The sequence below is a fragment of the Coccidioides posadasii genome, chromosome 3 (assembly GCF_018416015.2).
Source record: "Coccidioides posadasii str. Silveira chromosome 3, complete sequence".
Classification (NCBI taxonomy): domain Eukaryota; kingdom Fungi; phylum Ascomycota; class Eurotiomycetes; order Onygenales; family Onygenaceae; genus Coccidioides; species Coccidioides posadasii.
Genome location: NC_089409.1, coordinates 3,134,045 through 3,159,397, shown reverse-complemented (window position 1 = coordinate 3,159,397; position 25,353 = coordinate 3,134,045). Strand labels below are relative to the sequence as shown.

Sequence of the window (25,353 nt, the reverse complement as noted above, 5' to 3'; positions counted from 1 at the left end):
CCAATTCACAGATAAATTCTCTTGAATTGTTGGATCGGCTCTCAGGCGAGTAGTGAGAGTGTTGGGTTGGGATGGTAGTGCTGATTTTCTTGGGGCAAAAGACGCTCAAAATTCTAACCACACTCTACGCCACCGACATGCGAGTCCCCAGGGTTAAATACCTATGGACTTATTGACCACGCTTCCCGATTTCCCAATTGAACCATACTCCCATATCGTACCGGCGCTTGAAAAGGCAGAATTATCGCTTAAGGAGCTTCTGCTTCTTGACACTCTTGAAATCGCGAAACGAACACGAATACCAGTCGCAGAGGTCCAAAGGCTCACGAGCCATGTGTTGGAAGAACTTCACCGAGACCTTGGACTAAAACCTGATCACGCCAGGCCAGAGCAGCACGAAAATGGTAGAAAACAGGTACAATGTGATGATATTGATAGCAACGAGGATGCTCGCGCACCCTTCCAGCCACCCAGCCTGTCCTCTATCAGTACTTTGGACCCCCTCCTTGACGATGTGCTTTCAGGTGGAATATTGACTGGATATGTGACAGAAATAGCAGGAGAAAGGTATGTCCAATGGAGCTCTTTGGTCGCCTAGCATTATAGCTTGTTACTGACTACAGATGCTTACCCTGTAGTGGCAGCGGCAAGACCCAACTTTTGCTTCACCTGCTCCTGTCCGTCCAACTCCCACCTCCATACGGCCTGCGCAAAAATGCGCTGTACATCTCGACTGAAGCAGACCTAGCTACAAATAGGTTGTCCCAGCTACTTGACGGGCATCCCCTTTTGATATCGCTTCCCGAGGACGTACAACGTCCGTCTCTGGATAATGTCCTCTCAATAACCACCGTCGATCTTGAAACTCAGGACCACATCCTCAACTACCACGTTCCCGCTGCCATATCGAGATACAATGTTGGCCTGGTGGTTATTGATTCCATCACAGCAAATTACCGAGTGGAGAGCTCCATTAATAATGTGTGTGGGCTACTAGACCGTGCATGGGAGCTCAAAAGGCTGGGACAGCTTCTGCGAAATTTGGCAGTGACGCATAATATAGCCGTTGTTGTAGCCAACCAGATTTCCGACAGGCTTAGCCATTTAGATGGCTCCGTTTGGGCAGAGGAGCCTGAGTATCTTCTCAATCGCTTTGCTGAGCGGCCTTCGGCCCAACCTTCTTCACAGTATCCCGGCTTTTCTCAGCAAATACCCTCGTCACTGACATGCCAGTCGCCTACTCATCCGGATGGCTCACCTTACTCGCTACTACGGCAGGCTCAAGCTCAGGTAGCCACCACCCAAGGCCTTCCTGCATTATCACCAAACGATGACCGCGATGATACTCCACAGCTTAACATCCGTAATCTTAGCGCAGTCCTAAGCTTTGCGTACCAGCAGCCATTCTACACTGGGTGGGGGGACCCCTACGAGCGAAAGGCCTTGAAGACTCCAGCATTAGGGCTTGTCTGGGCGAATCAGCTGGGTTGTCGCCTTGTGCTGAAGATACATGAGTCTTCGAATATCCTTAGTACAAGCGTCGCAGTGGATACGAGTACGAATTTATTCGCTGAGCTGTCAGACGACCATCGAACGAACAATGAAATAAAAAAGGATCCTTCGAAGCTCGTGTTGCAAAATCAGAACGGCGATGTTGTCGAAGCAAAAGGCCCGAATCAGGAACCTGGTGGAAATCAGACTAAGTATCGGCGAGCGATTGGAACTAAGGAAGCACCGGAAAGCCAATCTTTCACAAAAGCTCCCGGACCAGAATCTGGGAATGACAACACCAGTTATTCAACACAGGCAACGGTGCTCCAAACTCGGAAGCGAACAATGCAGGTCGTTTTTTCACCCTGGACGTCAGGTAACCATATTTCAAAGTCTGAAGAGGACCCCAAAAGATCGACAACTGAAGATAGTAATACGTCCGACCTTCCATCGGAAGCAGTGGAGTTTGAGATCTTGCCTAGTGGCATCCGTGGTGTAACATTTTCTGTACATCTTTAAGACAAGAGCCACCTCAGCTGATGTAAGAACTGTATATATTTGTTTGAGAGCTTTGGCGTCTTAATAGTAAGATTTGTTCTTTAGATGAATAGCTGTGCTCAGCCAGTCTGCCATAATTCTTGTATGATCTGCACAATCTCCCTGCACTGTTTTGCACTGGACGACAACATTCAGTTCCATTCCTGACTGACACAAAAGTCAGCTAGCACATGGAGTACCTCTTCATCAATGCTGTTCCTTTCACATCAGAGCGAAATCCTTGCTCTGTTCGTTATCCACACATTTCTCTGTGTTGTACGCAATTTTGCTTGGAGCTTGTTGAGGTCGTCATCCAAGACATTTGATCCACCAAAATTTGGCCTGTCCCCGCAATCTTTCCGCCCGCCTCAGTCCTTGGCTCCGGCCCAGCCGCTCAGGCCAGTGTATAGCCACAGCGCCCATTCCCCCGCGCCGTCTGCTGGACTTCCCGCTGGCTTCCGGACAATGTATCCCGCAGTCTTTAAAAGCCTGGTGTTCTCCAGGCTGCTTCTCTAATCTTGCAAGTCCCCACTGAATATCGTGGCCTACAGCGCGTGGCGAAGAGGAAGCAGGATCACGATAAAGTTGGTTCCTCCACCGGCGATTCTGGGCAAGCATAGCTTGCAAATAGAAAAGCCTACCGAGTATGATGTTGAATCCTGAGCAGGCCAGATACGCCTGGATGCGACGAGCTTGTCTGTCGTTCCACATATTGGTACTTTTATCGTTATTTCCAGCGTTAGTTTGCACCTATTTGAGAAATACGACAGATGAGGTATTGGTCTATTCAAAGTATCTATTGGTCTATCAACACAGATTCGTTGCTCATCATGACATTGTGAAAATAGAACGTTCCTAGGGAAGGACGCCAGGGTCGAGGAAGCAGGTAAGTAAACAAGATACTAGGTAAATGACCCCGATGGAAATAGTCGTCGTCTTGTATCACCGACTGCTGATTCCTTGATTATCGAATAGACCGATAACCCCTAAACCCCACATATCTATTAATCTTAAATACCAATTTCGGCGTGGACCTTCAGGATGTCACCATGGGCTATATCCAGCACACAGAGCAATATTAAACTTGCATATACGTGCAAACCTCCAAGTCGGTTGAGAAAAATGCGAGCTCCCAACGCCTGAACCCAGATACTTAACGGAACAAAAACACCAGACCCCTTTTTTTTTGTGTATGGATATTAATTTCCGGCATGGCTGTGCATCGGCTGTCCCGTCTTATTTGGCCTTTCCTTCTTCTGGCTCGACAACAAGCGGTCTGGGTCCTAATCCGTTGCGATTTCGGAAAAAGAGAACGTCTTTGCCTTCGCCCTGGGCGCCCTCGGATGGCTCGACCCACTGGCACATTCTAGTGCTACGCCACAGAGCTCTGATGAATCCAAGGCTGCCACCTTTGGTGTCCGAACGATAATGTTTACCCATGACTTTCTTGATAGCTTCGGTCGCCTCGTCCGCGTTATAGAATGGAATAGTACTGACGTAATGGTGAAGGACGTGGGTTTCAATGATGCCATGGAATAGTTGACGGCCGATGAAACCGAATTCACGGTCGATGGTGGCAGCAGCGCCTCTTGCAAAATTCCACACCGAAGAGTGGTAGTGTGGCAAACTGGGGTCGGTGTGCTGCAGGTAAGTGATCGCGACTAGAAAATATTCCTCATTAGTCGGATATACCCAAGGAAGAACGGAATAACACGAGGTACATACCGAGCCAATGGTTAACCCACAGGTATGGGATGAAGTACCAAACGAGGAGATTGGTCCAGCCAAATCTTTGGCCAAGAGCATACAGGATGGAGCCCATGATTAACAGACCGATGTCACTGAGGACGATAAGTTTAGCATCCTTTGCCTCATACAGCGGACTCGAAGGATTGAAGTGGTTGACGCCGGTGAACATGCCGTTCTTCTTGCCCTTGCCGCGACCCTCGCGCTGGCACTCATGGTTGTTATGCCCGGTGACGTTGGACAAGAGGTACATTGGCCATCCAAACAATTGCTGGAGGATGAGGTTGGTCGCCGCCTGGATTGGAGTTTCTTCCATGACCTCATTTAGCTGGTGGACAAAATATCCCATGCGCGAGGCGTACTGCTCCCTGGTTTTAGGAACGAACACCATATCACGTTCGAGGTTACCGGTTGCCTTGTGGTGCTTTCCATGGGAAATTTTCCATGAGAAGTAAGGAACAAGTAGAGAAGAATGAAGAATCCATCCGACGGTGTCATTGAGAACTTTGGATGGCGAGAAGGACTGATGACCACATTCGTGTGCTAGGACCCAGATACCGGTGCCAAAAAGTCCTTGAACGAACGTATACAGGGCCCACAACCCAGCCCGCATAGGAGTGGATGGGATATTTTCAGGTGTCACATAATTGTGGAAGACATAGAATGTCACTCCCAGGCATGCCAAATCCCTGAAGACATACAACAAGCCTCGGACACCATCCCGCTTGAAACAGTGTGCTGGGATAGCATCCCGGATTTCCTTGATGGTGAAGTTTGGGATTTCGAATTCATTGCCATAGGTATCAAGCAACTTGCCGCTACCTTCTGCTAGTGCCTCAGAAGCGAGCGAGGAGAGAGAGGTGGTGGAAGGAGAGTGTCGCGGACTTTCCATAGGTGAAGGGGTGACGGAGCTCGTGACGGAAGAGCTTTCGGTCATTTGGCGGTGAAGCGCCACGCGTTTTGGAAGAGCGGTAGAAGACATATTGGACGCCGTCGTTAACTGCCTACTAAAATTCGAGAATTATTTCCAGAGAATGTGCTCGAGAAGCGAATGGTCGTGGGTATTCGAGATGTCGATAGCCCAAAAGTCCGCCGGGATGCAGCCTCAACCAAAAATTCCGTGAACTCAAAATCAAAGGGATCACAGAAAGAGAGTGCTGGCTTTCAAGAAGCACTGAAGATTCATTTATTAGCATGTGTTGGCTTGCAATTGGTATCAAAAGACAGTTTACATGAAAGCCAATCATGAGAAGATTTGGCTTTGGTTCCTGAAGAACTTACCATTCGATGTCCGTGAGGAATTCAGACGGAAAGAAGCTTCAGCTGAACCTCAAGCCGGTGGACGAGAGAGTGAATGGAGGTTACAGAAAAGAGAGAATTGTGAAGGAGGGTGAATAAGGGAAGAGGAAGGCGGGTGGAGAGAGGGATAGGAGGAGGAGATGGTGAGGCCAGTCCTTTTTCGTCTTTTTATTTTCCTCTCAATTCGCCGCTCTCGTCGTGAAAGCTTCTTTAACTTTTCATCGGCGCCAAGCTTTCATCTGATGCTGCGTGTATCAACACTGTATTACATTTTGGCATGTAAAAATTAGCTCTCTGCCATGCTTCAGCTTAGCCATCTCACAGTTGATGATGTGGCTTCCAGAGTGTTTCACGTCCGCGGGCAACGCCATGGAGTCGCAGTGTGGTCAGCCAGTTGCAGCCTCCAATTTGTTGAATGCGAACAATATATAGAGTACAGCTTGGAGTTGATAATTTAGGTGCACTGAAGGTGCCGACATTTTACAGGGCACTGGCGACTTTACACATGCTGCCATGAGGCCAGGTCTGGTAAGTTTTCCACTTCACTGTTTTCAAGCTTGGAGATCATAGCAATGTTTTGTCTTGCATGCTTGTTGAACCACTCTTTTTTCTTCCTCCTCAGGGGGTAACTGGTGGACGGCCATGGATTGAGCCAGAGATGACTTACCATGACTTCTATGAAGCTATCAAAGCCGGCCTCTTCGAAGCTCCTTACAAGGGATGAATGAGAAATGGCAACCCGCATACTCATTATGTCGAATCCAACGGTGAGGAAGAGTTTTCAACTGCTGTCGACCGCATGGCTCGGCTGCAGCGACAGACATCCTGATCCGGCCCAGGTGTCGGTACCGTATTGAAAGCCTATCAGAATTACGATCTGGTTACCACTTGTAACCTATTTTCAGGAACGAACCAGCCCGACTTTTCGTGCCACGGGCGCAGAAGTGGACGGCGATTTATTTTCTCCCGCCGTGGTTTGATATGAATTCCTGGGCGGTTGGCTCGGTCTTTGAGGGAGATGTGGAGTTTTGCCGTTGCCCCACCACGCATCAAAGGGACCTCGTTTGATGTTGAATTTCTGATCATGAGAGGTCTCATCTGTTTACCTCCGGATAGCGAACAGATAAAATTCAATCCTTAGTGAACCAAGTTGGGACCCGGGAATATGCCTGAATGCCATCGTTCACACTTTCTTGAGCTGGCCAGTGTTCGGCTCCTCACAAACAAAAGCTGATTAACCCGAAAGGCCCTCTACGTATGCATGGGCGACACAAAAGATCCAGCATACATTCCTTCTTGCGAAGTACGGTGTTCAATCTGAGAATACCGCTAAACTGCTGATTAGGTTTTCAATCTTATCATGGCAGCATGCATGGCTCCCGTTTAGATAAAGTTTCTGATGTGGCTCATGGTTGGTTCAATTATGCCTCGGGATCGCGCAAGACATAGTCACAGAACAGCAGCCCTTTGTTGTTCCTGGCTGGCACAAAGTACCCCTTGTGGTCTGATATTCCCCCACGGTTATTAACTTCCGCCAGCCTCGAACGGGACTTTCAAGGGGGGGGGGGCAGCGGGCAAATGCTCAACGGTGAAGTGCTCCCGAGTAATTTGCCATCGCATGCACACAACGATGGCAGTTGACATCAGGGCCGGGTTCGCATGTGATGGCCGCTAAGAAGGTCAGCCATTTGCGGCCAACGGGCGATCGCCTGTTCACCGGAATTCGGTCGAGAAATTCTACGCCTGCAATGTGGCGTGTTCCTCCAGTCCGCTGGAAGATGCGAAGCTTTAACGGCACTAAACCTAGACGGGCAAGGTCATCTAAAAGATGTTGGGGAGGCGAAGTCACGTTTTGTTGAGAAAGCCCCACACCACCGCGATCCATGTGTTTGGCCTGTTTGCATCTTGTTGTAGCCCATTTAAACACTAGGAAGTGGGTCCGTTCTGTGGCTCCGGCGGCGCAATCCCAACGACTCCCATTGGTGGTGCCAAATGCGGATTAACCGCTTTTCCGGCGCTTTGGTCAACCTTCTGGGTTGGTGCCTATCTATTGGCGCCACGACGCATTCGAGCATCCGGGAGCGCGCTCGAGATCATCCCGCCGCCAGCAATCTTTAGGAAAGTAACATGCATTTAAACATCGTATGTATATACAGACAGCATGGGTATCATTTGATGATGCGGTAGTTACATACATCACCACACCGGGGCGAATCTGGAGCCCATGGTTGCGAGCCGGGCAAGCCCAACTTAGCATCCTCCAAAAATCTCATAGCAACATTTCTCAAGCCATTTCCCTGGATCAAATGGATATATTTAGCTCAGCTTGCCGGAACGACCCGCTTCTCAGAGTCTATTAACCAGGCGCCACTCCCCGACGGCCCAACCATGTCTACACTGACCGTTGTCTTGCTCAGATTCGGCGTCACGAGTATCGTCATCCCATGACTGCGATAATCAACCTCCGAAGAGATTGGTCGCCGCTGGGGAAGTGCTAGAGGGTCGGCCTGCGATTGCTGTGCAACGAAGGTCTTAACTTCCACACTGGGAAGAATTAGATGACCGGGTACTTGGGGTATTAGCATGAGCGGAAACGACCGTGTTTGTCCTTCGGAGGCGGTAAAATTCCCGCGTCGCCGGCCGCCCACAAGCCAGATATCTGTATTAGTGATGATCTCGTACATGAATTCCAACACTGCCTGGGGCTCCCGCACATCTTCAGGGCACCATCGGCGCGTATGTCGCAGGATCAGCTCCGCACGGATAGCCTCTCCCACTGCCGCGTGAGGTTGGCTGGGAGAGATATTGTGCAGTACAAGCTCTGCGGTGTGGACTACTTGGATCTCTGGCATATCCACTGGAATAACAATTTGTCTAAGGGTTTGGGGGGGGGGTCTATCTTGAAGAGGTAAGACTTGACGTTGCTGCAGTTCCACGTTAGGTTATGTTTTCAAGATTGCAAAGTTTGCCCTGCTGTTGCGCGTTCTCACCTTGTGCCAGAGGGTCAGCCATTCTGTGACCTGTTGTTCTAACCCTCGGCCAAGCGTTCGAGTGACCGCTTGCCATTGCATTCGTTCGTAAGGGAACACGTCGACTTCTCGTAGCAGCCCTATTTTTTCCAGAGAATTTGCTGTCCATTGAGAACTAAAGGCTCCTAGAAGATGCGGCAACAGGAGGCAACGAAGGTGCGAAAACGGACTTTTCTCCAGATCTTTTTTGAATTGATCTTCGAGGGTCGCAAGGCACTCCTCGTTCAGACAACTGAAATCAACAGTTAGTCGAAGTGCACGTGAGCCACGTTCTTTGCTCTTTCCTTCAGGTTTGATCTTATAAAGTAAGGACGCAGGTTGTTTGGGGAATACGTCGAATATCTCTCCCGGCAGCATACTAGACTGAACAGAAAATGACTGGGTGCCCGGCATTCGGCAGTCAAACACTTTGAGGGGTATCATCATCGCCGGACTTATCGTAAACCTTGAAAAGAGGGCATCGTGCATGAATACATCTTGGACATTGACGCTCACCGGCAGAGTGGTCAAAACCGATTTCGTCGTTAAATATAGAAATTTTCCGTTGTCGGTCTGATACTCGATTTCTAAACGGATAATCAAGGTGCTCTGGCTTCCTTCCACTGTGTATGGTATGCCCAGTGTGGTAGAAGCGTCGGGGCCGAATTCGGAGAACTCAATATGCCCCGACGTAGCATTCTGGCGTAATTTTATGAAGCCGTTTACAATTTCCATCTCCGAAACAAGGAGCCTCAGGCCAGCCGTTGCGGGCTTTAGTCGAATGACGCCATTGTTAATCCTATTGGATCCGCTGGTTAGATTGATTTCTATTGACCTGCGACCACCCAAGTCGATGACAGATGGATGGGAGATTTTTGCCTCGATCCCAGCCGCTCGCGGATAACAAATAATAGACGTCCGAATATTCTCGTCTGCGGACTCTCTGTTGGAAAGTTCTTTGTACGTAGGAGAAGGAGAGTCTTCAGTACTCGCACCATGTGCGAAAATAATATTCCCCACGCGCAATTCAATGCGGTCAACGAAGTATTCGCCTTGAGCTGTCGTCTGAATATATTTGTCAGATCAATCTTCCTATACCAGGCTGGGTTGTTTAATAGATATCACTTACAGGGGTCTCAAGCAAGACTTTGGTGGTTGATTCTCTGACGACAACTTGGCCTGGGGTTTCCAACCATAATTCGTTCATTTTAATGTCGGAACTATTAACCAGTCGCACTTTCACGCAATCGATTGTGATGTTTTCTGCAAGAAGTAATCTTAACGACACTTGTAGCTGAAAGCCATCCTTATCATCAAAATGGATAATCCGTGGGTCTATCGTAGGAGTGGCAAAGAAATCTCGTAGCCGGAGGGCGTAATTTTTCGGAAGAGCGCGAGACGCCTCAAAGAGCTCACTCATATATTCAGGAACCTTAGACTCTGCGGGTAGGCCAACTTTTTCACGTTTATTTTCCGGTTTAGATTTCGATATAATCGTTCCGGTATACTTTCCTAGCAATTTAAACGATGTACGAACGAAATCTTCTTTCCGACCCAATTTCTTCAGACATCGTGCATACAACTCAAGCATCACCCCTTCTAGGGCTTCCCAATTGTTATCCCCGTAAAAACTAGCTAGGTGGTTGAAATACGAAGCAGCTGTTGCGTAATCTTCTTGTCGATATTTCCATAGAGCCATATCCGCCATGGCGCTTTCAGCCGATTTGATTCTGGTTGCAGCAACATGATGGCGAAATATTTCATCGGTAAGTTTCTCGTAATATAAATTAAACTGGTCGACAGACTTCAACGCTTCCTGAAGTATTGGTGTCTCTATACCTGCCAGCAGGGGAGGGGGTTTTTGTGCTGTAGCAGGCTGGTCTCTCGATGCGGTATCCTGGTTATTCAGGGAAACTTCAATAAATGTCGTAGCCTGAGTGTCGTCTTCGTCAAAGAGTAGAGATAAGTCGTGCCAGCGTTGGTCCCATCCTCTCTTGCGGCCCAGAGTTTCGAGAATACGTCTTGCAAGGATACATAAGTCACCTCTTGCCGACGCCAATTCAATTGCACCGGCCCTCTTTATTGTAGCTTCATTCTCAATCAGAGCAGTCAATGACCTCTTCGCGGGCGAACTAGGATTAAATCCAAATGAATGGGGGGAGTCAGGTCTCGGCGAGTTCATATGGCTCGTAGGCGCGGTAATCAGCGAACTCGAACGCTGAGGCACCCCATCCCGTGATTCGCCACCAAAAGAGGTGAGAATTGATGCGTCTGCCAGATCTTTACTGGTTCTGATCGACACACGTGGAACGTCCAAAGCGCCAACAGAAGTTTGGACAAGAACTTGAGACACGGCAGCATATGACCATGAGTATACAAGATTGTCGACAACCTCTGCTACGGCATTCTCATCGTACTTTTTTTCAAGTTGTGATACCGCGTTCGCTAAATCTCTGCGCAATATCCGCGAGGCAAGAGTAACAAATTCGCTGGCACGATCACATATCTCTGCGAGAAGAGTCAAATCATGCGTCTCCTTGGATTTAGTTCCTTGCTGCCCAGAGAGGCTTGTCTTCGCTGATGATGGGACCTCAGCAGCTTTCAAGAGTAGCTGCATCTGTCTTGAAAATATGTAGGCGCGGAAATCAAACACGGAGATGTTGTTGGCTACAATCATATCACGATATGGCCTTTTGTGTGGATTGCAAGGAAAATCTTCTGGGTCTAGCTCAACAGGGTCTGAAAATGTGCTATGCTTTGATGGTGTTTCATCAGCTTCGGGGTCCTCGCCACGGTCTGCAGATGTGTTTTCAGGACCTGCAACACCCGAAGAAAGAGCAGCTTCAGCGCGGGACTTCATCTCCTCGCTGTATGCAAGAAGTGTTCCTCCATGTTGATCCCCTGCGCCAGACATCTGATCTCGAAGCGCGGCATCAAGACCAGCAGAAAGTTCATCGTAGCCGACCAGCGCATCTTCGTACAGTCCAACATTCTCAAACCCCAGTGCTAAGCCTTCTTTGAGTATGAAGAATGTGCAAAAGTTCCAACCGGGTAGGCTCCTTTGCGAATCCTTCTCTCTAATGTCTTCCTCATATTGCGCCACCCGAAGGTCAAACGACGTCAATATGGAAGATTTCAATTTGGTAACAAGATCTTCCAATTGTACAGATACTTCTGGTAGTCGTTTATTGGCATCGGGCGTAGGTATTTTCAGTTGAACAACACGGTCTATTGCGCTTTTCGAAGACCCATTGAAATCTGCCTTAAGCTTCTCAAGAACGGAGGTCGAACTGCGTCCGGGCCACTTTGCCATAGGACCCGGCTTCTCAGGGACTTCAGCACGAGATCCATTGGCCTCAACAACATGTATAACCAGCCATTCACAGGCATCATGGTTATCCTGGGAGCCGCTGCCCTTTGCTTTGACCCACTCCCGCACAAGCTTCCTCGACGTTGCCTTGTAGGTCTCGTTATCATCGCAGCGTAGCAAGTAGATTTTCAAGTAAGGTGTTCGACGTAGGCCCGGTATTTGGTGTCGCCGATGTGTAGCTGCGCCACTGGTGCCATCGCTGAGTCGCTTCCATTCTTCGGGGGTTTGGGCTGGGACAAAGTCGATTTGTAGACATCCAATGGACCGAAGAGGCCGAGTGGGGGACTTCCAATGAAGATTTCGTAGCTGCCGAACCTCTAGCAATAGAGGCTCTACTAAGGGGAATAGGTTGGAGGGATCCGTGTATTCAACTATAGCCAACACATGTGAGCGTGATGGGAGGTTTGAGCTGGGGGAGATGAGCCTGACCAGTTACGTTGCTAGAATTCGGGCGAGGGGTGGCGTCCATGACGACCGGGATAATGATGGATATAGAATGACCATAGTATAATCTCCCGAGTCATTCAATGGTCAAAATGGAGTGGTCTGATCCACAGCATGCTTGAATCTCACAACGGCTGCTTGGTTTGGGCGCACCGCGGAGACTCGCCGCTAAGTCGTAGGGCGGCTTCTTGGCATTCCGGAGCAATTAACCAAGCTACAAAGTACCATGCCGTTCTCATCTTCACTTGTTCAAAATTCCCTCTTATTTTAATGTATTAAGAAAATAATATAAAGAACTCAGGGGTCCCCCGCTATGATGAATTTACAAGCTTCAAAGGAGTTTTGAACGCATGAACATTAGTCGTAAACCGGACTCAACACATGGCCTTCCAATAAGTCCCGTCTGACCCGAATGAATGAAAACAAAAAAGGAAAATAATTACGCTTTGAAAGAAAGACGCTGTAGGAATATTTGAGAAGAAGTTGAAGTAAAGTTACGTAGGGATAGCTTCCACCCGGCCCGTAGCGTAGCGGGTCTTCAAGAAATGGTATCCCTGCGAAGCACCTTGCCAGAAACTCGGGAAAATGTTCTGCAGCATGGCAAAAATAACAATGATCAAAAGGGGGATCTGTTTAATGATTAGTATTAGGCTACAACGAGACATATGCAGGTATCACTGCACTTACCCAAATGAAAAATAGATTCCTGTCACTGCGAATGCGTTTCATTTTCAAGGCGTGAGCCTTTCGCAGTTGCTCCTGCTGCTGTCGTGATATGGCTTTGCGTCCAATACGTACATCACCAATGTCTTCTTTAACCTCTGTGGCTGTGGAAGAAGAAGATGATGATGATGAGGAAGCTTTAAGCTGCGCTTCGAAATGCTGATCAACAGCGGCATCAAGTGCAGCTTCAACCATGGACGATTTCTTAACCTCCTGATCTTCACTGGCTTCCTTGACCGGGTATAATTCATCATACGCGGGTGGAGACGAATTGCCTGTCAACCGATCCCAGCCATCTTTCATTAAATTTGTAGACCATGATGTGGCTGGTCGGTGGGGAACAAGAGAACTAATGCGCTGTATCATAGGATAGGCTTGATAATCTGGTAAACCAGGCAATGTAGGCATGGGAGGCAACGCTGGCAAATTCGGGAAAGCTCGGTTCACGCTTTGCTGAAACTGGTTGATTTGAGTGGCAAGCTGATCACGCCAGGCAACCAGTGCGGCCGGCGGTGAAAAGCCCCTTCCAGCTACATTCCCTTCGGTTTCACCAGCAGCCACAGCTTCTGAAGTTTGAAGGACACTCTCACTAGGGCCAGCCATAAAATATCCAGGTTGATTCTGAAGAACCGCGCTTTGCCGTCTGGAAACAGATTGGTAAAACGGCGAATCTGCATTATCATTGTTACTCTCAACGGCGTCATCGGATGATTCCGAGAGATCTGTAGAGATTTCACCCGCTTCGTCAGAAGAAGCAGATTCCCAAAAGTCATTAAGAGAGCCAGAGCTGAGCCGGCGGCGCAATGATGGAGTCGAGCCCACACTTCTTGACCGGTAGTGTCGTGAAGGGATAAGAACAGCCTGATGTACCTCCAATGAGGATGCAAGGTCCGCTGATGTAAAATCGCGCAGGTTCCGTGCAGCAACATTGGCACCGGAAAGCCGCAAACGATGAACAATGTGAGTATGTCCGCTGATTGCTGCCAGATGTAAAGGCGTATTTCCGTTGTTATCTTGAACGTCTGGATTGGCGCCTCTTGCAAGGAGCCCCGCGGCAAATCGCGTCAATCCCAACGAAGCAGCAAAGTGCAAAAGGGTTTGTCCAGCTGGTGATCGCATATTGAACTTTGGTGCACCCGGTGTATCGTCAAGATCCATGAACTCAAGGTATACAAGCATTTTTGCATCTAGTTCTGTCATGTTACAGTTGTTGCTGCCACCTCTTTGTTGTCCACTCTGGAAACCATTCTGAATATTCCACAAAGTATTCGGGTCTCCTCCCATAATCTGCTGGGCGGTTCTATAGGCATCTGCGGGGTTTCTAAGTTTTTGACCCAAAATACCCAAAGCGACGCGGTACATTTGTAGTTCTCGATCGTCAACATAGCGGAAGAAGGTCTGCTGCTTTGGTATAATTGGCGGCGTTTGTTGAACCTGGCCAAAACGTGGATGCTCATGCTTGAACACAACCGGCACGGTCCCAGGTTGTAAAGCTGGTGGCGTGAGGCAATTCAAACACTTGTCTCCCCAGAATGTAGTAGTTGTAGCTAAAGTGTCTCCAAAGACAACCTCCATTCCAGGATAGAAACCACTGCCCAACAACGTCACTTCGCTACCTCCTGTAGTTGAACCTTCTGCGGGAACAAGCTTATGGATCATGGGGGGCATTTGCTGAGGCAAGTTTGGCGGAATATTCCAAATGGGCGTTTGAGTAAGATTAGAGGCACCATTAACTACTTGTTCTGCTGCTGCGTTTCGAGAAGAGCTTCCAGGAGTACCGGGACGACTTGGGTGAGCTGAACTAGGTGCAGACAGAAGCGACTGTTGAGGAAGATTTTCAAGCGTTTGAGGTCTATCTCTAGGGCTGAAAAAGTTTGAATCGGTGGTGATCGGTGTTGGCGGGCCATTTCCAAACTGAGTTACCATAGAAGAAGGCATAACAAAAGGTTGTTCCATTTGAGGTGGAGTGGCTTGTGAAGACGGCCCGGTAGCGGCCTGCTTGGGTTTTTGGGTTGCTGAATTTGAAGCGGACTCGACTTTGGTCATAGCAAGACCGCTGGGGATTTTGCCAGGGCTATTTTGTTTTCTTCGCTTTGCCAAAGGGCCAGGCAAGTCCCTTGAGGGAGCCTGCCGCGAAACGCCACGCGGAGCGGCGACACCACCCGTTCCAGACGGGCTTTGTGACTGGCTAAAATTACCAGGAGTTAAGGGATGCTGTTGCTTGCGCAGGGCCTGTAGATCTGTGGCAGAGTGAGATAATTTGAAGGGCGCCTGGTGGATGAATTGCTTTCCCATATCAACAGGCGCGTTTGATGGGAAAGGTCTGGCATTTGCAACTGGGTTCTCCGGTGGAGTAGAACTCGCGGAAGTTTGGTTCGAAGGTGTATGGGTCTTATGGTCATCGGTGATCATTATGGAGTTCGTCATTTCTTGAGCGATAAGGTTGCCTAGATAGTCTTTGATGGTAAAAATCACCCTGAATTGGTGTTTAGCAATGCCCACCCATCGAAACTTGCATTTGACTTACTGAAATCCCATCTTTTCCCCTTGATGTCGGCAATAGCAAGCAATTCGCATGGGCAATTCCACTTGCATAGATCCAAGAGGGGCCGGAGGGGTAGATGCCTCAGCGCCACTCGATGAAGTTATTCTAGGAGGGTCCACCCAATCTTTCATCTCGGTTGTATTAAATACGATCACTCGCTTGTCTTCCTCTTTCTGAAATAGCTCATCCTCCTCTGGCTTTTTCTGCTTCTTTCGTGAGGCTCTTTTGCGTTCTCTCTGAATACAGCCAGCACAAATCTTTACCTCACCCCCCTTGAGGGGGGTGTTATCTTCTTCTTGGGAGTCTTCTAAGCCATCTTCTCTCATGGATGATTGAGAGGGCAATTGTTCACCGCGTGCTCTGGCAAAAGCTCTTTCCCGTTTTTTCTTGTCCTGCATTGCACTTGTGCAGACAAGACTGACGCTCAACTCGAAGACATCGGGTGAGCGTGGTGTGTCAGGCTTCGCAAAGAACTTTGGCTTCGATATTGTGTAAGTTGGAAGACGCAGTTTCTTCACCCCAGAAGGCATGGGATACAAGGTCAGTTTGATCGGTATTTGGGTCTCAACACGGGACTTTAGGGCAGTAGGATGAACTATCAGGCGTGGTGGAATATAATTCTCGAAACCAAACGACGGATGAAACATGGCATTTGCGTCACTCATGGGGAAGACTACGGCGGGGTGATACGGCGTGGATTCGAAGGGCGACGGATATGACTTGAAATTTAGGCTGGGCGCGAGAGTGGCATGTAACGGTGATGTGCCGTTCATGGCGATGCCGCCCAGTCCTCCATCGAGATCAGGAGAAGAGGTGTTATTCCAAAATTTAAGCCCATTTGTCGACTTGGGGAAGGTAGAATATAAATCAGCGGTACGCTGGAAGATTAGTGGAGACACGTTTTGCACTGGGTACTGCAGATTGTTAGCAAAATCGGTACGAAACTCGCGAGATAGGGCAGTACTCACAGACGGATTCTGGCTACTTTCCACCTTAGCCAGGTTTGAAGTATTGAGAGCCTCTTTGGACAAGTCAGTATTCCGCTTCTCCGAAGCGGCTCGCGATGCCAAAGGGCTAGGGCTGCTCGCAGCACTTTCAAAATCAAATGCAGAATCCATCGCTTTGTTACTCATTTCAATATCTGTTTCAGTAGCGTATTCTTCTTTGACCGACAGTGACCTCCCATCTTGTGCGACAAACCTTTCTTCGGCAAGCGAGTAATCGTGAGAGTTTGGCCACGTCGGTAGAAACTGATCAGTTCCGACGCTTCCGGGGCTGAAGGCTTCCGAGGGGTTGGAAAACAAGGAGAGGTTTCGAGTATGGCCAAGCGGTGAATTCGCTGAGGATCCGTTACTCGATTCTCCAGGGGATTCTGACCGAGAGTCTGACGGCGACAATCTAGATTCGGCGGCAGGCGGATGACGATGGGTAGTTGCCTTTGAAGTCAAATCCGACATGCACGACATTGCGTCGGACATCTGTGCGGAACTAGATGGGCGAATAAAGAGATCCTCGAAGTCATGGACAGTATTGGGTCCTGAAACCTCCAGCACAGAAGGGTCAAAGCAGCGGAGATCGCCCTCCTCGTCCAGACTTCCCATATCGCTATCAACAATAAACGGCTCGCAGCCTGCAAATTTTGGAGAGGCGGATACGTTCACAGGCGGCATTCTCCCCTCGAGACAAGGAAAATGAATGATTGTAGATGGAGGCAAAGCGCAAAACTCGAAACGTCTTCCGAAGAAGAGTCGGTGTGGACTTGTCGGAGAACTGTTCACGACAAGCACGCTGGGAGAAACAGCTAGAGCGAAGAACAGGAAAAGTCTATATAGATGATTCGGTTTTATGACCGGCAGACACGACGCTGAGACGGAAAAACGCGACTGTAAGAGTGTGGATGGGAGTTTTGATAGCGCGAGTGATAACAGTTGAGATTTCGCGGCCACGCTGCGGCCTCGGCCGCCGTGCTGAATAGCGTCTATCGCAGTAATAGCAATAGCTCGACCCAAGAGACCCTAATAGACGGGTTATCCAGGTCTGAGACGAAAGACACCACTACCACGACAGGCCAGACAAAACCGAAGCGTTGTCGTGATGTTTCGACAATATGAATTATCATCAAATAAAAGGGCTCTCAGGTTCGATTTCAATCCAGCTGGCGCTAAACCGAATTTGGAAGCACGCTTTCCCCAGCCCCCGGTCTGGACTGAGCCACAGCCGAGTCACGGACGACGCACCGGGAGAGACAGAACAAAACAGCTTGGCGGCTCGCAATCGTATCTCTGGCTCGCCCGTCTGGTTACAGAAGCAGTGAGGGGGCTAATAATTACATGGTAAAGGTGGATGAGCACACTACTCCATACATAGTGACTATCTGCTCTGGCGAACGTTGGTGAAGATGATGCATTGTGATATCAGCCGGCATCCACCGTGCGCAGAAGGTAGCTAACTAGGTGATGCGGTGGCTTCCAAGCTTCGAGCCACAAATTGCCCTTGCCGAGCACCTCCGTACGGAGTGCTCGCTTTTCTATGTACCCCTTTCATGCCGCGGGCGATACATATTTCTATGTCATATCGCGTTCGCACCCCACTTCAGCTATTATTTTATTCTCGGATTTTCAAATGCCCTTAATGAGTACTCCGTACTCCCGACATATTATCTCTACTGGAGGTATAGGCAGCTGTTCTGCCCCAACCTGTTTCTGACCTTGTTTTTAGCCGGTGAACGAAGCTCGTCATTTCAAATTACGGATTGCGGAGAACCAGCCGCTCCATTTCAGCGAACTGTCGCCAACCTGGACGGGCCAAGCGTTGTGGGGACTACGGGAAAACCCACAATGTCCTATGTATTCAATTTCCTTGTTTGAGCTGGACATGGAGTTCTCAAAAGCGAAGATGAGACTCAGAAAAAGGCCAACTTGTCATCAGCATGGACCGCAGGCACGTTATATCTTGGCATCAGCCTGCAGTGTGCAAGGAAATTTTTGTTCTTCAAAGTTTTCTCAGGATTTTGGAAGATATTGAAGCGGTTTTGCCCTCTTTATTATTATTATTATTATTATTATTATTATTATTATTATTATTATTATTATTATTATTATTATTATTTTTGTTCGTTTGCTCAATTTCCCCAAGGAGGAGACCAGGGCTTCACTACTTCCCTATTGGAACTCCCTGAGGCTAGAGGCTCTTCTCCACCGGAGTTCGATTACAGCACTTTACTCAGAAAGATCCTCACGGAGAGAATTTTGAGGATAGAAAGTTTTCATTTGAGCGAATAGGGGCTCGACATCGGGATACTTTCCAGTATCAACCAGATCGCCATTGGTGCATTGCGTAGAGAACAAGATCAGTCATGAGCTTCCCACCCGCTGATACATCGTGATAGTCTTCTGTGTCGCTACTAAGGCAGCCTCCAACCCGCTCGCTACAGTCCCTTTCTGCTCCGCTGCACACGCCCACAATGGTTGGCTGTCCATGCAGGTAACCCCACGTGGGTCCTCCAGACCAACCTGCAGATGCGAAGGTCAGGGATTCGAGTTCCACTCCAAGGTCAGCATGGTATTCGATTTCGAAGAAATTTAGACTAGGAATAAACATCTGCGCTTGGCCATTATAGGAGTCTACTGGGTAGCCACTGCTCGACCATGATCTACCCATATAAACGGACTCGTCTTTCCACCATCTTGTCCCCATCCAACCCACCTTTTCTCCTAGAGGTTGGCAAAGATGGCACACAACATAGTCGATTCCGGTCACGTTGAAAGTATTTTTCACCCCACGACAACGGGAGACGTAAGAACCACCGTACGGTTCCGTGTCATTTGCAAAACCCGGCGAGAATCGCATCCATCTATCATCGCCGTATCCCCATGGGAAGCAATGACTAGCTGTGAGTATAAGATCCCTTCCAACTAGCGTGCCCGTGCACCATCCCCCTTTATCGCCTTTAAAGCGTTTGAATGATACTCGGCCGACAGTATTCCAGGGATACGTTTTCAAACTCAAGATCTGATCACGATTAGCTCCGCTATAATATTCCGGGGCGTGGAAAGCAGAATTGTTTGGCTGTGGTCCCGCTTGCGAAGGGGAATTGGTCGCCTGATTCCAACGCGTCGAATCCGGATTATAACCTGGCGTCCCACCCATCCTCACTTCATCACTGGCGCCGAAATTCCAAAAGGGACTCCGATATCCAGCCGGGTCGTCAACATACAACTGTTCTGCCTCGAGAAGAGGAACATTTTGAGGGCAGGACGGCCTCGATGGCTTGCACTTCATTAACGGCGCCGCACCAGCTGAAAGAATATAGGACACAACGAAAAGAGAGACAACTTGTAAGAAATGCATTGTGAACGATAGAAGCTTAGCATACGGTTCCCTTGAGATTGTGCATCATGGACTGCGGAATATATACATGAGGCTCTTGTTCCACAGAAGCCCAGCTGGCAGGGAAAGATACGACTCCGAGAGCGCCTGGCAGAGCCTTGGGAATTGGCCATCTGAGGGAATGATCCTTCTCCCAGCGGAGGGTTGGTCTTTCCACAGAACTTCATGTATAAGCATCAAGCAGAGAGCTGCCGGTTGCACCTCGGCTCCGGACCTGTCTGCTTGCCATGGCCTCGTTTCGTCGCGGTCGGGCCGGGCTCTCAGTCTATCGGAGGCCTCCTAGTTAAACGATACTCAGCTTTCTGCCATGAGGGCTCTTCATATCATGAAGTTTCCTGCAAAACAGATATTTCTATTATTTATATATTTATATTTATTTTTTTTGAGAGAAAAAAGGTAATGTAACTTAACGAACACTGATTTTCAAGCATAAGATAGTCATTGCACTCTTCAGTGTTCCCGTGGAGGATGTGTTAACTGCTTGGTGTTATTAAATATAACCAACTAGTAGCTGTATGGAGTGCTGACTGTGACGACATGGGAAATTTTGGTGCTGCAGCCCCGCACTCAAGGCGTGGAGAAAATAAATATTTAAATATCAGCGTCAGCTATCGGAAACACCCATGGGCTATAAACACAAAGTCGGGGGCCCAAATCAATCATCTTTGTCCTCCTGATCCTTCTTGCCCTACATCTACCCTTCTTGGAGACAGCTTCGTCAAGATGTTCAAGAAAAAGCCAGCGGTAAGCTTCATCTGTCCCCGCCGCTGCTGCAAGCTCTGTTTTGGCAGCTTGCCTTGAGTTTCCCAGACCTCTTACTGAGTCAGCGAGCATAGATCAAAACGCTTGCTCCTCTCCGTTCATCAGACCGACGCAAGATCGCCGATCAGATCATCCAGCAGTACAAAGGACTGATCCCCGTGACCCCTCCTACCACGAGCGAAGACAACGGAAATTCAGAGGGCCAAACGAGTGGTACGACTATAGCTACCGTCCGCAACGCCCTGCTTCCAGAGAATACCCAATCCGCCCGATTTACTACCACTGCAGGGCCGAATCTACAGTCGGTCCAGGGAACAATCTACGTTGGCACGCATCCCGGAGGTGACGAAAGAGTGTTATGGTTTCGACTCGAGCAAGGCCCCGGCACTGATGGCCGCATCTACCCCACCGTTTATACATTATGGCACAACCCCGGCATTGTTCCGTTATTACATACCCAATCCTTAGTGATGGATAAACTGTATGGCGGGGCAGATCTTATGATTCCGGGGTTAGCAAACGGCCCACCTTTCCCTGGGGGGGCGACCAAGAATGCAGTGGTTGCAGTGGCTGACATAAAGAAGCCAAGTGTACCAACCTTTGTTGGTGTGTGCGAGATTGATGTCTCTGCACTGGACAAAGTCCAAGGAGTCAAGGGACATGCTGTCAGAGGTGTACAATGGCAAGGAGATGAGCTATGGGCCTGGAGCTTGACAGGGCAGGGTGGTCAGCCCGCCCCCGAGAACATTGACGGCTGGCTTGGCGTTCCTGAAGGCTTGCACAAGGCAGTGGATGAACTACAGTTGGAAAAAGAGGACGACGAGGCCATTGTCCAAGAAGCAATAGATGGAGGCGTGTCACTGGAGGACGAAAAGGCAGCTGAAGCAGAGGGGTCTCACGAACCCGAAAGGGAACCGACCACCAAAGGTGAATGGAGCTGATACTGTTCTCTTCTTTACTACTACAGGCATCAAATTCGAGGCTAACACTGAATAGAAATCGACGAGGTACTCTTCAGAGCTTTCCTTTATGCCCTCTACAACCAGAAAGAAAAGAATCCATCCCAACAGCACCATGGCTTATCTTTTCCGATTCAACCATCCTTCTTGATTTCGAATCTCATAACCCCATTCCTACCGATATATACCCCACAGCAAGCCCAATTCTACCAGATCAAAAAGTCTTCCTGGAAAAATGTTAAGAAGTTTGTGAAGTATCTCGACAAGGAGCAACTGGTCAAGTCCAAAGATCGCAGTGGAGGGGAAACTATAATCCTGGATGTTGATTTTGAGGATAGAAGGGTGGCTATGTTTGAGCCATACAGGCTCCCACGGAAATCAGGGCCAGAGAGCAAATCAGCCTCTAAAGCGCCCGTAGAAGCACCCTCTGGACAGTCGTTTGATGTCAAAACCCTTTATCGACCCAGCGGCAAGCTCATACCGGACCTATTCCCACCTCTTGCCAATACCGATCTGAACAATTACTATTCTGCAACCGATGTATCAAAACGCCTGAGTGACTACCTTTCCACGCAAGACCCGCCCATAATTTCTCCCTCAAATCCACGCGTCATCAACCTTAATCCTTTTATCAGCAACAAGATCTTCTCTTCCAATTCCCCAAGCGACCTGGCCATACAAGCACGCGGCACCGTCTTGCGGGATGCTTTGCTCAAGAGATTGCTCGACGACACATCTCTTTGCGCACCATACCATGCGCTTCTGAAGCCTGGTCAGAGCCTAAAGGACGTGAAACCCAAAGCTGGAGCCATTCCCAAAGTTTCCGTGGTGATTGAGCGCCGGAGCGGCGCGAAGGTGGTGACAAGAATTATGGGCCTGGAGACATTCGGCGTTTCTCCTCAGACGTTGAGCGACGAGTTACAAAAGAAGTGTGCAAGTAGCACAAGCGTGACTCAAGCAGTTGGAGCTGCTAAGGGATCCATGGAGGTCTTGGTTCAGGGTGACCACCGCCGAACGGTGGATAAAGTCCTGAGTAATAAAGGGGTCAAGTCTCAATGGACCGAGGTTGTTGATAAAACGCAGAAGAAAAGCGGGAGATGAATCGTTGGGACAAGGACGGCAAGAACTGTGGGATTTCCATTGCAGCCAATGCCAAAAATGCTTACAACGATAGGCATATGAGTACGGAGTACGCGGTAATTAGGAAAAAAAAGAGAAAAAAAAAGAAAAAAAAAAAGGGACGGCCTATTTAATTTGGTAGAAGTCCGTCAAACGTTAAAGAAGTATGGCAAGCATTCAACACTTTGACTGCACGTCAATAGGCTGAGGATGTACTCCGTAGATCTCACCAATACACAGAGAGTAGCCGGCGTCCCTGCGGCGAAGCTCTGAGCACTCGCCCGCACGTTAGCTGAAGAATTTGGGATTGCAAACAACAAGGTTTCAAGCAGCTCGTTCTAGAATCTAAAACGTAAGAGCGCAGGGCCCGCACAGGGTTAGCAATGTGGCCAATGTGATGAAGTATTGAGTAACTTCCCAACTGCTGCTTGCGGACAGAACAAACTCTCAACCTGCCCAAGGTACAGTGTCACATGTGATTTCTTCCTAGTCGCATTCAGCTGTAGGCAGCTTTCCATAGCTTGAAGCACTTGGTCAGCCCTACCAAGATTGTGAAAACTGAAGAGCTACCGAAAACGGGGGGCGTGTATATGCCGTACTTCTAGAAAAGGTCTTGCATAACACGGCTGAGCGGGAAGATTTGAGTTGAACGAAAGCTACATTGATTAATAACAAACATCTTTCCCGTAGCACCGAACACAGCCCCCGTGTCTGAGTTAAAACCGGGAAAAAACAAAGCAGCTTATCAACTGTGTGACCTGGAAGGTGGTGAGATAAGACCTGTGTACGACTCGAGTCGTACATGAAGCTCCCCCACTAGCGGTCTGGAAAGACGCATAAGCACCAGCTGGTCGCCGAACGCCTCGCCGTTCGAAGCCGCCGTTTTTGGTCCAAATGTTTACTTCGAACAGGTTTGTGACACAGGCGAGCCGCTATCAAACCTGGGTAGACGGTGTAACGGCCAGGCTTGCGAGAAATATTCATTTAAATATCCGAATCAGAAGTATTGCCCGAGCTGCTCAATGATTTCTTTTTCCCACTTTCTGGTATAGATATGGATAGCTGCCTCCAAATTGTTTGATTTAGCCAGACATAGCGAAACGATCATGAGTGTGTACAAAGGTCAGTCGGACGGGGCCGAAATACCGTTCCTCCGTACGAAATATACATAGAAAGCCCCAGTTACTAGACCCAGTTCGGATCACAATTCGACCCAACACAAGGGATACTGTATATTAAAAAAAGAAAAAAAAGTAATAGGCTAGCCTACCAAGGGCGGTAATAGAAAATGGTTGCTTAGATGCGGTGTGAACTTGCCATCAAGGGGGAAGTTCTAGGTGAAAAGACTTGATGGAAACAAGATTGGGAGGGTGGGGGGATGTTTCAACAGGAAAGTCGATCAGCTCTGGAATTTTTGGCATGATATGCGTTAAGAACATATAATTAGTATGAGGAATACCAATTATGACGATGACGCTGGTTCATGTCGTAGGGAGATTGCCGTGGAGAAGCCCTTGCCTTCGACTACGGCCCGTCAGTGTGGGACAAGATCCACTTTGACCATAAATTCGGCCCTGGCGCTCCAGTCTGGCCCTCTGTGCTGAGTCTGTAGGGCAAGACCAAGAAACGCAACACGCTCTCCTGGTGTTTGAAGACGGATAATCGTTGAAATCTGGCCCGGTTGCACTCAAGATTCATCCTCAGAGGAATGAATCTGTGGAACAGACTACAAGAACCGAGGCACGGGGCACTCGACCCGCTGCAAAAGGACGGTTTTATCCCAGCCTGAAGGCTGGGTTGATGTTTTGGCGAGGTTCGGCATTTTCAGCACATCGTCAAGTTGAATAATCGCAAGAGGTATGGCTAACGACGCTTTCAACATGCGGTATCCAGACGGGATAAGCTTGTATTTGAACCGGATTGGCTGCTGAAGTCCAGTCGTCTCCGCGGAGTCGCATTGAACAAAGAAACGGTAGAAGATTCCGCCTTGTTCAACCAAGTTTGGTTCTTGGGTCTGCAATTACTTCGCAGCGAAGTCATAGGTACTTCGACAGCCGTCATCGACAGGCATCGCATTTCAAGAGGTCTATACTCCATACTTGCTCTGAAGAGGAAGGTCCCCAGGCGTCGGTTTGGGCCAGAAAATATGACTGAGCATTCAAGTAAAAGATCATCCAACAGCGAGAACCATCTGACTCTTTAGGCAGATGTGGTGTTCTTCTCGTTGGGTGTGCTACCGATGATGGAGGCCGCTCCCTGCATCTCGAGTCACACGGACACAGGGAACAGGGTGTCCAACAGGTTCGATGCACACACAGTATGGAGGACAGGAAGACTTGTCCTTTGAGTGAGAATTGTGAACTCCTTGGGCACAATAACTTGCAAGCCGTGAGGGAACGGAGGATCGAATCAAAAGGGTCCTGAAAGAAGGATGCACCGTACGGAGTACGGAGTACATCCATCCAGATGTATCATCCCCAGCTCCCCCCGGATTGAGTTGGGCGATCGAACAGATGGCTTTCATTCATTTTTTGGTTGGCAAATCAGACGGAAGAATTAGCGACCGAGTATGATTTTTTGGAATCAAAACTTTCGAACATGCTGCAAAAAGAAGTTGGCCCAAAAAAAAAAAAAAGAAAAAAAAAAAAAAAGAGCTTTGCGTAAAAAAGAAGCGCAAAAATGGGTGCAGTTCTCTTTTGGAGCTTGGAGTGAACGGGGTGGCATGCTGGGCCAAGGCGAGGCACCCACCACGTTCCCCCCTCCTTTTTTTTGGTTCCCTTTTTTTTTTTCTCTTTTTTCCTGAGTAAAAAGAAAAGGACCTTTTTGCAAAAGTGAGAGTTACCAAAACCTTCGTGCCCGCTGACCAGGCTGGCAGGACTCCTGACAAAAAGCTCGCTGGGGCCAAACTCATTCCAGCAATAGGGTTTAGCACCGCCGTTCCAGCAAATGGGGACTCAGCAT

At 48.8% G+C, this 25,353-nt stretch overlaps 7 protein-coding genes across 7 annotated transcripts; 2 read left to right on the top strand and 5 right to left on the bottom strand.

Moving 5' to 3' along the window:
• Nucleotides 1–35: 35 nt before the first annotated feature.
• D8B26_005948 (uncharacterized protein) lies at nt 36–2,113 on the top strand. Its single transcript, XM_003070033.2, has 2 exons — nt 36–567; nt 639–2,113. Exons 1-2 carry the CDS (start codon nt 164–166, stop codon nt 2,008–2,010), a joined length of 1,776 nt encoding a protein of 591 aa, XP_003070079.1. The 5' UTR covers nt 36–163; the 3' UTR covers nt 2,011–2,113.
• A 690-nt stretch (nt 2,114–2,803) lies between these two features.
• Nucleotides 2,804–5,337, bottom strand: FAH12 (Oleate hydroxylase fah12). Its single transcript, XM_003070034.2, has 3 exons — nt 5,056–5,337; nt 3,754–4,948; nt 2,804–3,689 (listed from the first exon to the last, which is right to left on the bottom strand). Exons 2-3 carry the CDS (start codon nt 4,754–4,756, stop codon nt 3,265–3,267), a joined length of 1,428 nt encoding a protein of 475 aa, XP_003070080.1. The 5' UTR covers nt 4,757–4,948; nt 5,056–5,337; the 3' UTR covers nt 2,804–3,264.
• A 1,318-nt stretch (nt 5,338–6,655) lies between these two features.
• D8B26_005946 (uncharacterized protein) lies at nt 6,656–6,958 on the bottom strand (the record flags this gene model as incomplete). Its single annotated transcript, XM_066125044.1, has 1 exon — nt 6,656–6,958. One exon carries the CDS (start codon nt 6,956–6,958, stop codon nt 6,656–6,658), a length of 303 nt encoding a protein of 100 aa, XP_065981125.1.
• A 436-nt stretch (nt 6,959–7,394) lies between these two features.
• On the bottom strand, nt 7,395–11,971 carry D8B26_005945 (uncharacterized protein; the record flags this gene model as incomplete). Its single annotated transcript, XM_003070035.2, has 4 exons — nt 11,881–11,971; nt 9,211–11,822; nt 8,064–9,146; nt 7,395–7,997 (listed from the first exon to the last, which is right to left on the bottom strand). Exons 1-4 carry the CDS (start codon nt 11,918–11,920, stop codon nt 7,395–7,397), a joined length of 4,338 nt encoding a protein of 1,445 aa, XP_003070081.2. The 5' UTR covers nt 11,921–11,971.
• Nucleotides 11,972–12,151: 180 nt separating this feature from the next.
• D8B26_005944 (uncharacterized protein) lies at nt 12,152–16,862 on the bottom strand. The gene is made up of 4 exons (XM_066125043.1): nt 16,132–16,862; nt 15,146–16,077; nt 12,583–15,094; nt 12,152–12,524 (listed from the first exon to the last, which is right to left on the bottom strand). The coding sequence occupies exons 1-4, from the start codon at nt 16,831–16,833 to the stop codon at nt 12,390–12,392; spliced, it is 4,281 nt and encodes a 1,426-aa protein (XP_065981124.1). The 5' UTR covers nt 16,834–16,862; the 3' UTR covers nt 12,152–12,389.
• Nucleotides 16,863–18,443: 1,581 nt separating this feature from the next.
• Nucleotides 18,444–19,730, bottom strand: D8B26_005943 (uncharacterized protein). Its single transcript, XM_003070037.2, has one exon. It carries the CDS (start codon nt 19,511–19,513, stop codon nt 18,473–18,475), a length of 1,041 nt encoding a protein of 346 aa, XP_003070083.1. The 5' UTR covers nt 19,514–19,730; the 3' UTR covers nt 18,444–18,472.
• A 432-nt stretch (nt 19,731–20,162) lies between these two features.
• Nucleotides 20,163–22,677, top strand: D8B26_005942 (uncharacterized protein). Its single transcript, XM_003070038.2, has 3 exons — nt 20,163–20,296; nt 20,389–21,241; nt 21,311–22,677. Exons 1-3 carry the CDS (start codon nt 20,276–20,278, stop codon nt 22,372–22,374), a joined length of 1,938 nt encoding a protein of 645 aa, XP_003070084.2. The 5' UTR covers nt 20,163–20,275; the 3' UTR covers nt 22,375–22,677.
• Nucleotides 22,678–25,353: the final 2,676 nt, after the last annotated feature.

Bases quoted from the DNA above. Each gene is read 5' to 3' on its own strand.
- D8B26_005948 (XM_003070033.2), top strand. From the start codon at position 164: ATGGACTTATTGACCACGCTTCCCGATTTCCCAATTGAACCATACTCC. The intron at 568-638 runs GTATGTCCAATG...CTTACCCTGTAG, and splicing joins ACAGAAATAGCAGGAGAAAG to TGGCAGCGGCAAGACCCAAC.
- FAH12 (XM_003070034.2), bottom strand. From the start codon at position 4,756: ATGTCTTCTACCGCTCTTCCAAAACGCGTGGCGCTTCACCGCCAAATG. The intron at 3,690-3,753 runs GTATGTACCTCG...AATATTTTCTAG, and splicing joins GTGGGTTAACCATTGGCTCG to TCGCGATCACTTACCTGCAG.
- D8B26_005944 (XM_066125043.1), bottom strand. From the start codon at position 16,833: ATGCCGCCTGTGAACGTATCCGCCTCTCCAAAATTTGCAGGCTGCGAG. The intron at 16,078-16,131 runs GTGAGTACTGCC...AACAATCTGCAG, and splicing joins AAAGTAGCCAGAATCCGTCT to TACCCAGTGCAAAACGTGTC. The intron at 12,525-12,582 runs GTAAGTGCAGTG...ATCATTAAACAG, and splicing joins GGAATCTATTTTTCATTTGG to ATCCCCCTTTTGATCATTGT.
- D8B26_005943 (XM_003070037.2), bottom strand. From the start codon at position 19,513: ATGCATTTCTTACAAGTTGTCTCTCTTTTCGTTGTGTCCTATATTCTT.
- D8B26_005942 (XM_003070038.2), top strand. From the start codon at position 20,276: ATGTTCAAGAAAAAGCCAGCG. The intron at 20,297-20,388 runs GTAAGCTTCATC...CAGCGAGCATAG, and splicing joins TGTTCAAGAAAAAGCCAGCG to ATCAAAACGCTTGCTCCTCT. The intron at 21,242-21,310 runs GTGAATGGAGCT...AACACTGAATAG, and splicing joins AAGGGAACCGACCACCAAAG to AAATCGACGAGGTACTCTTC.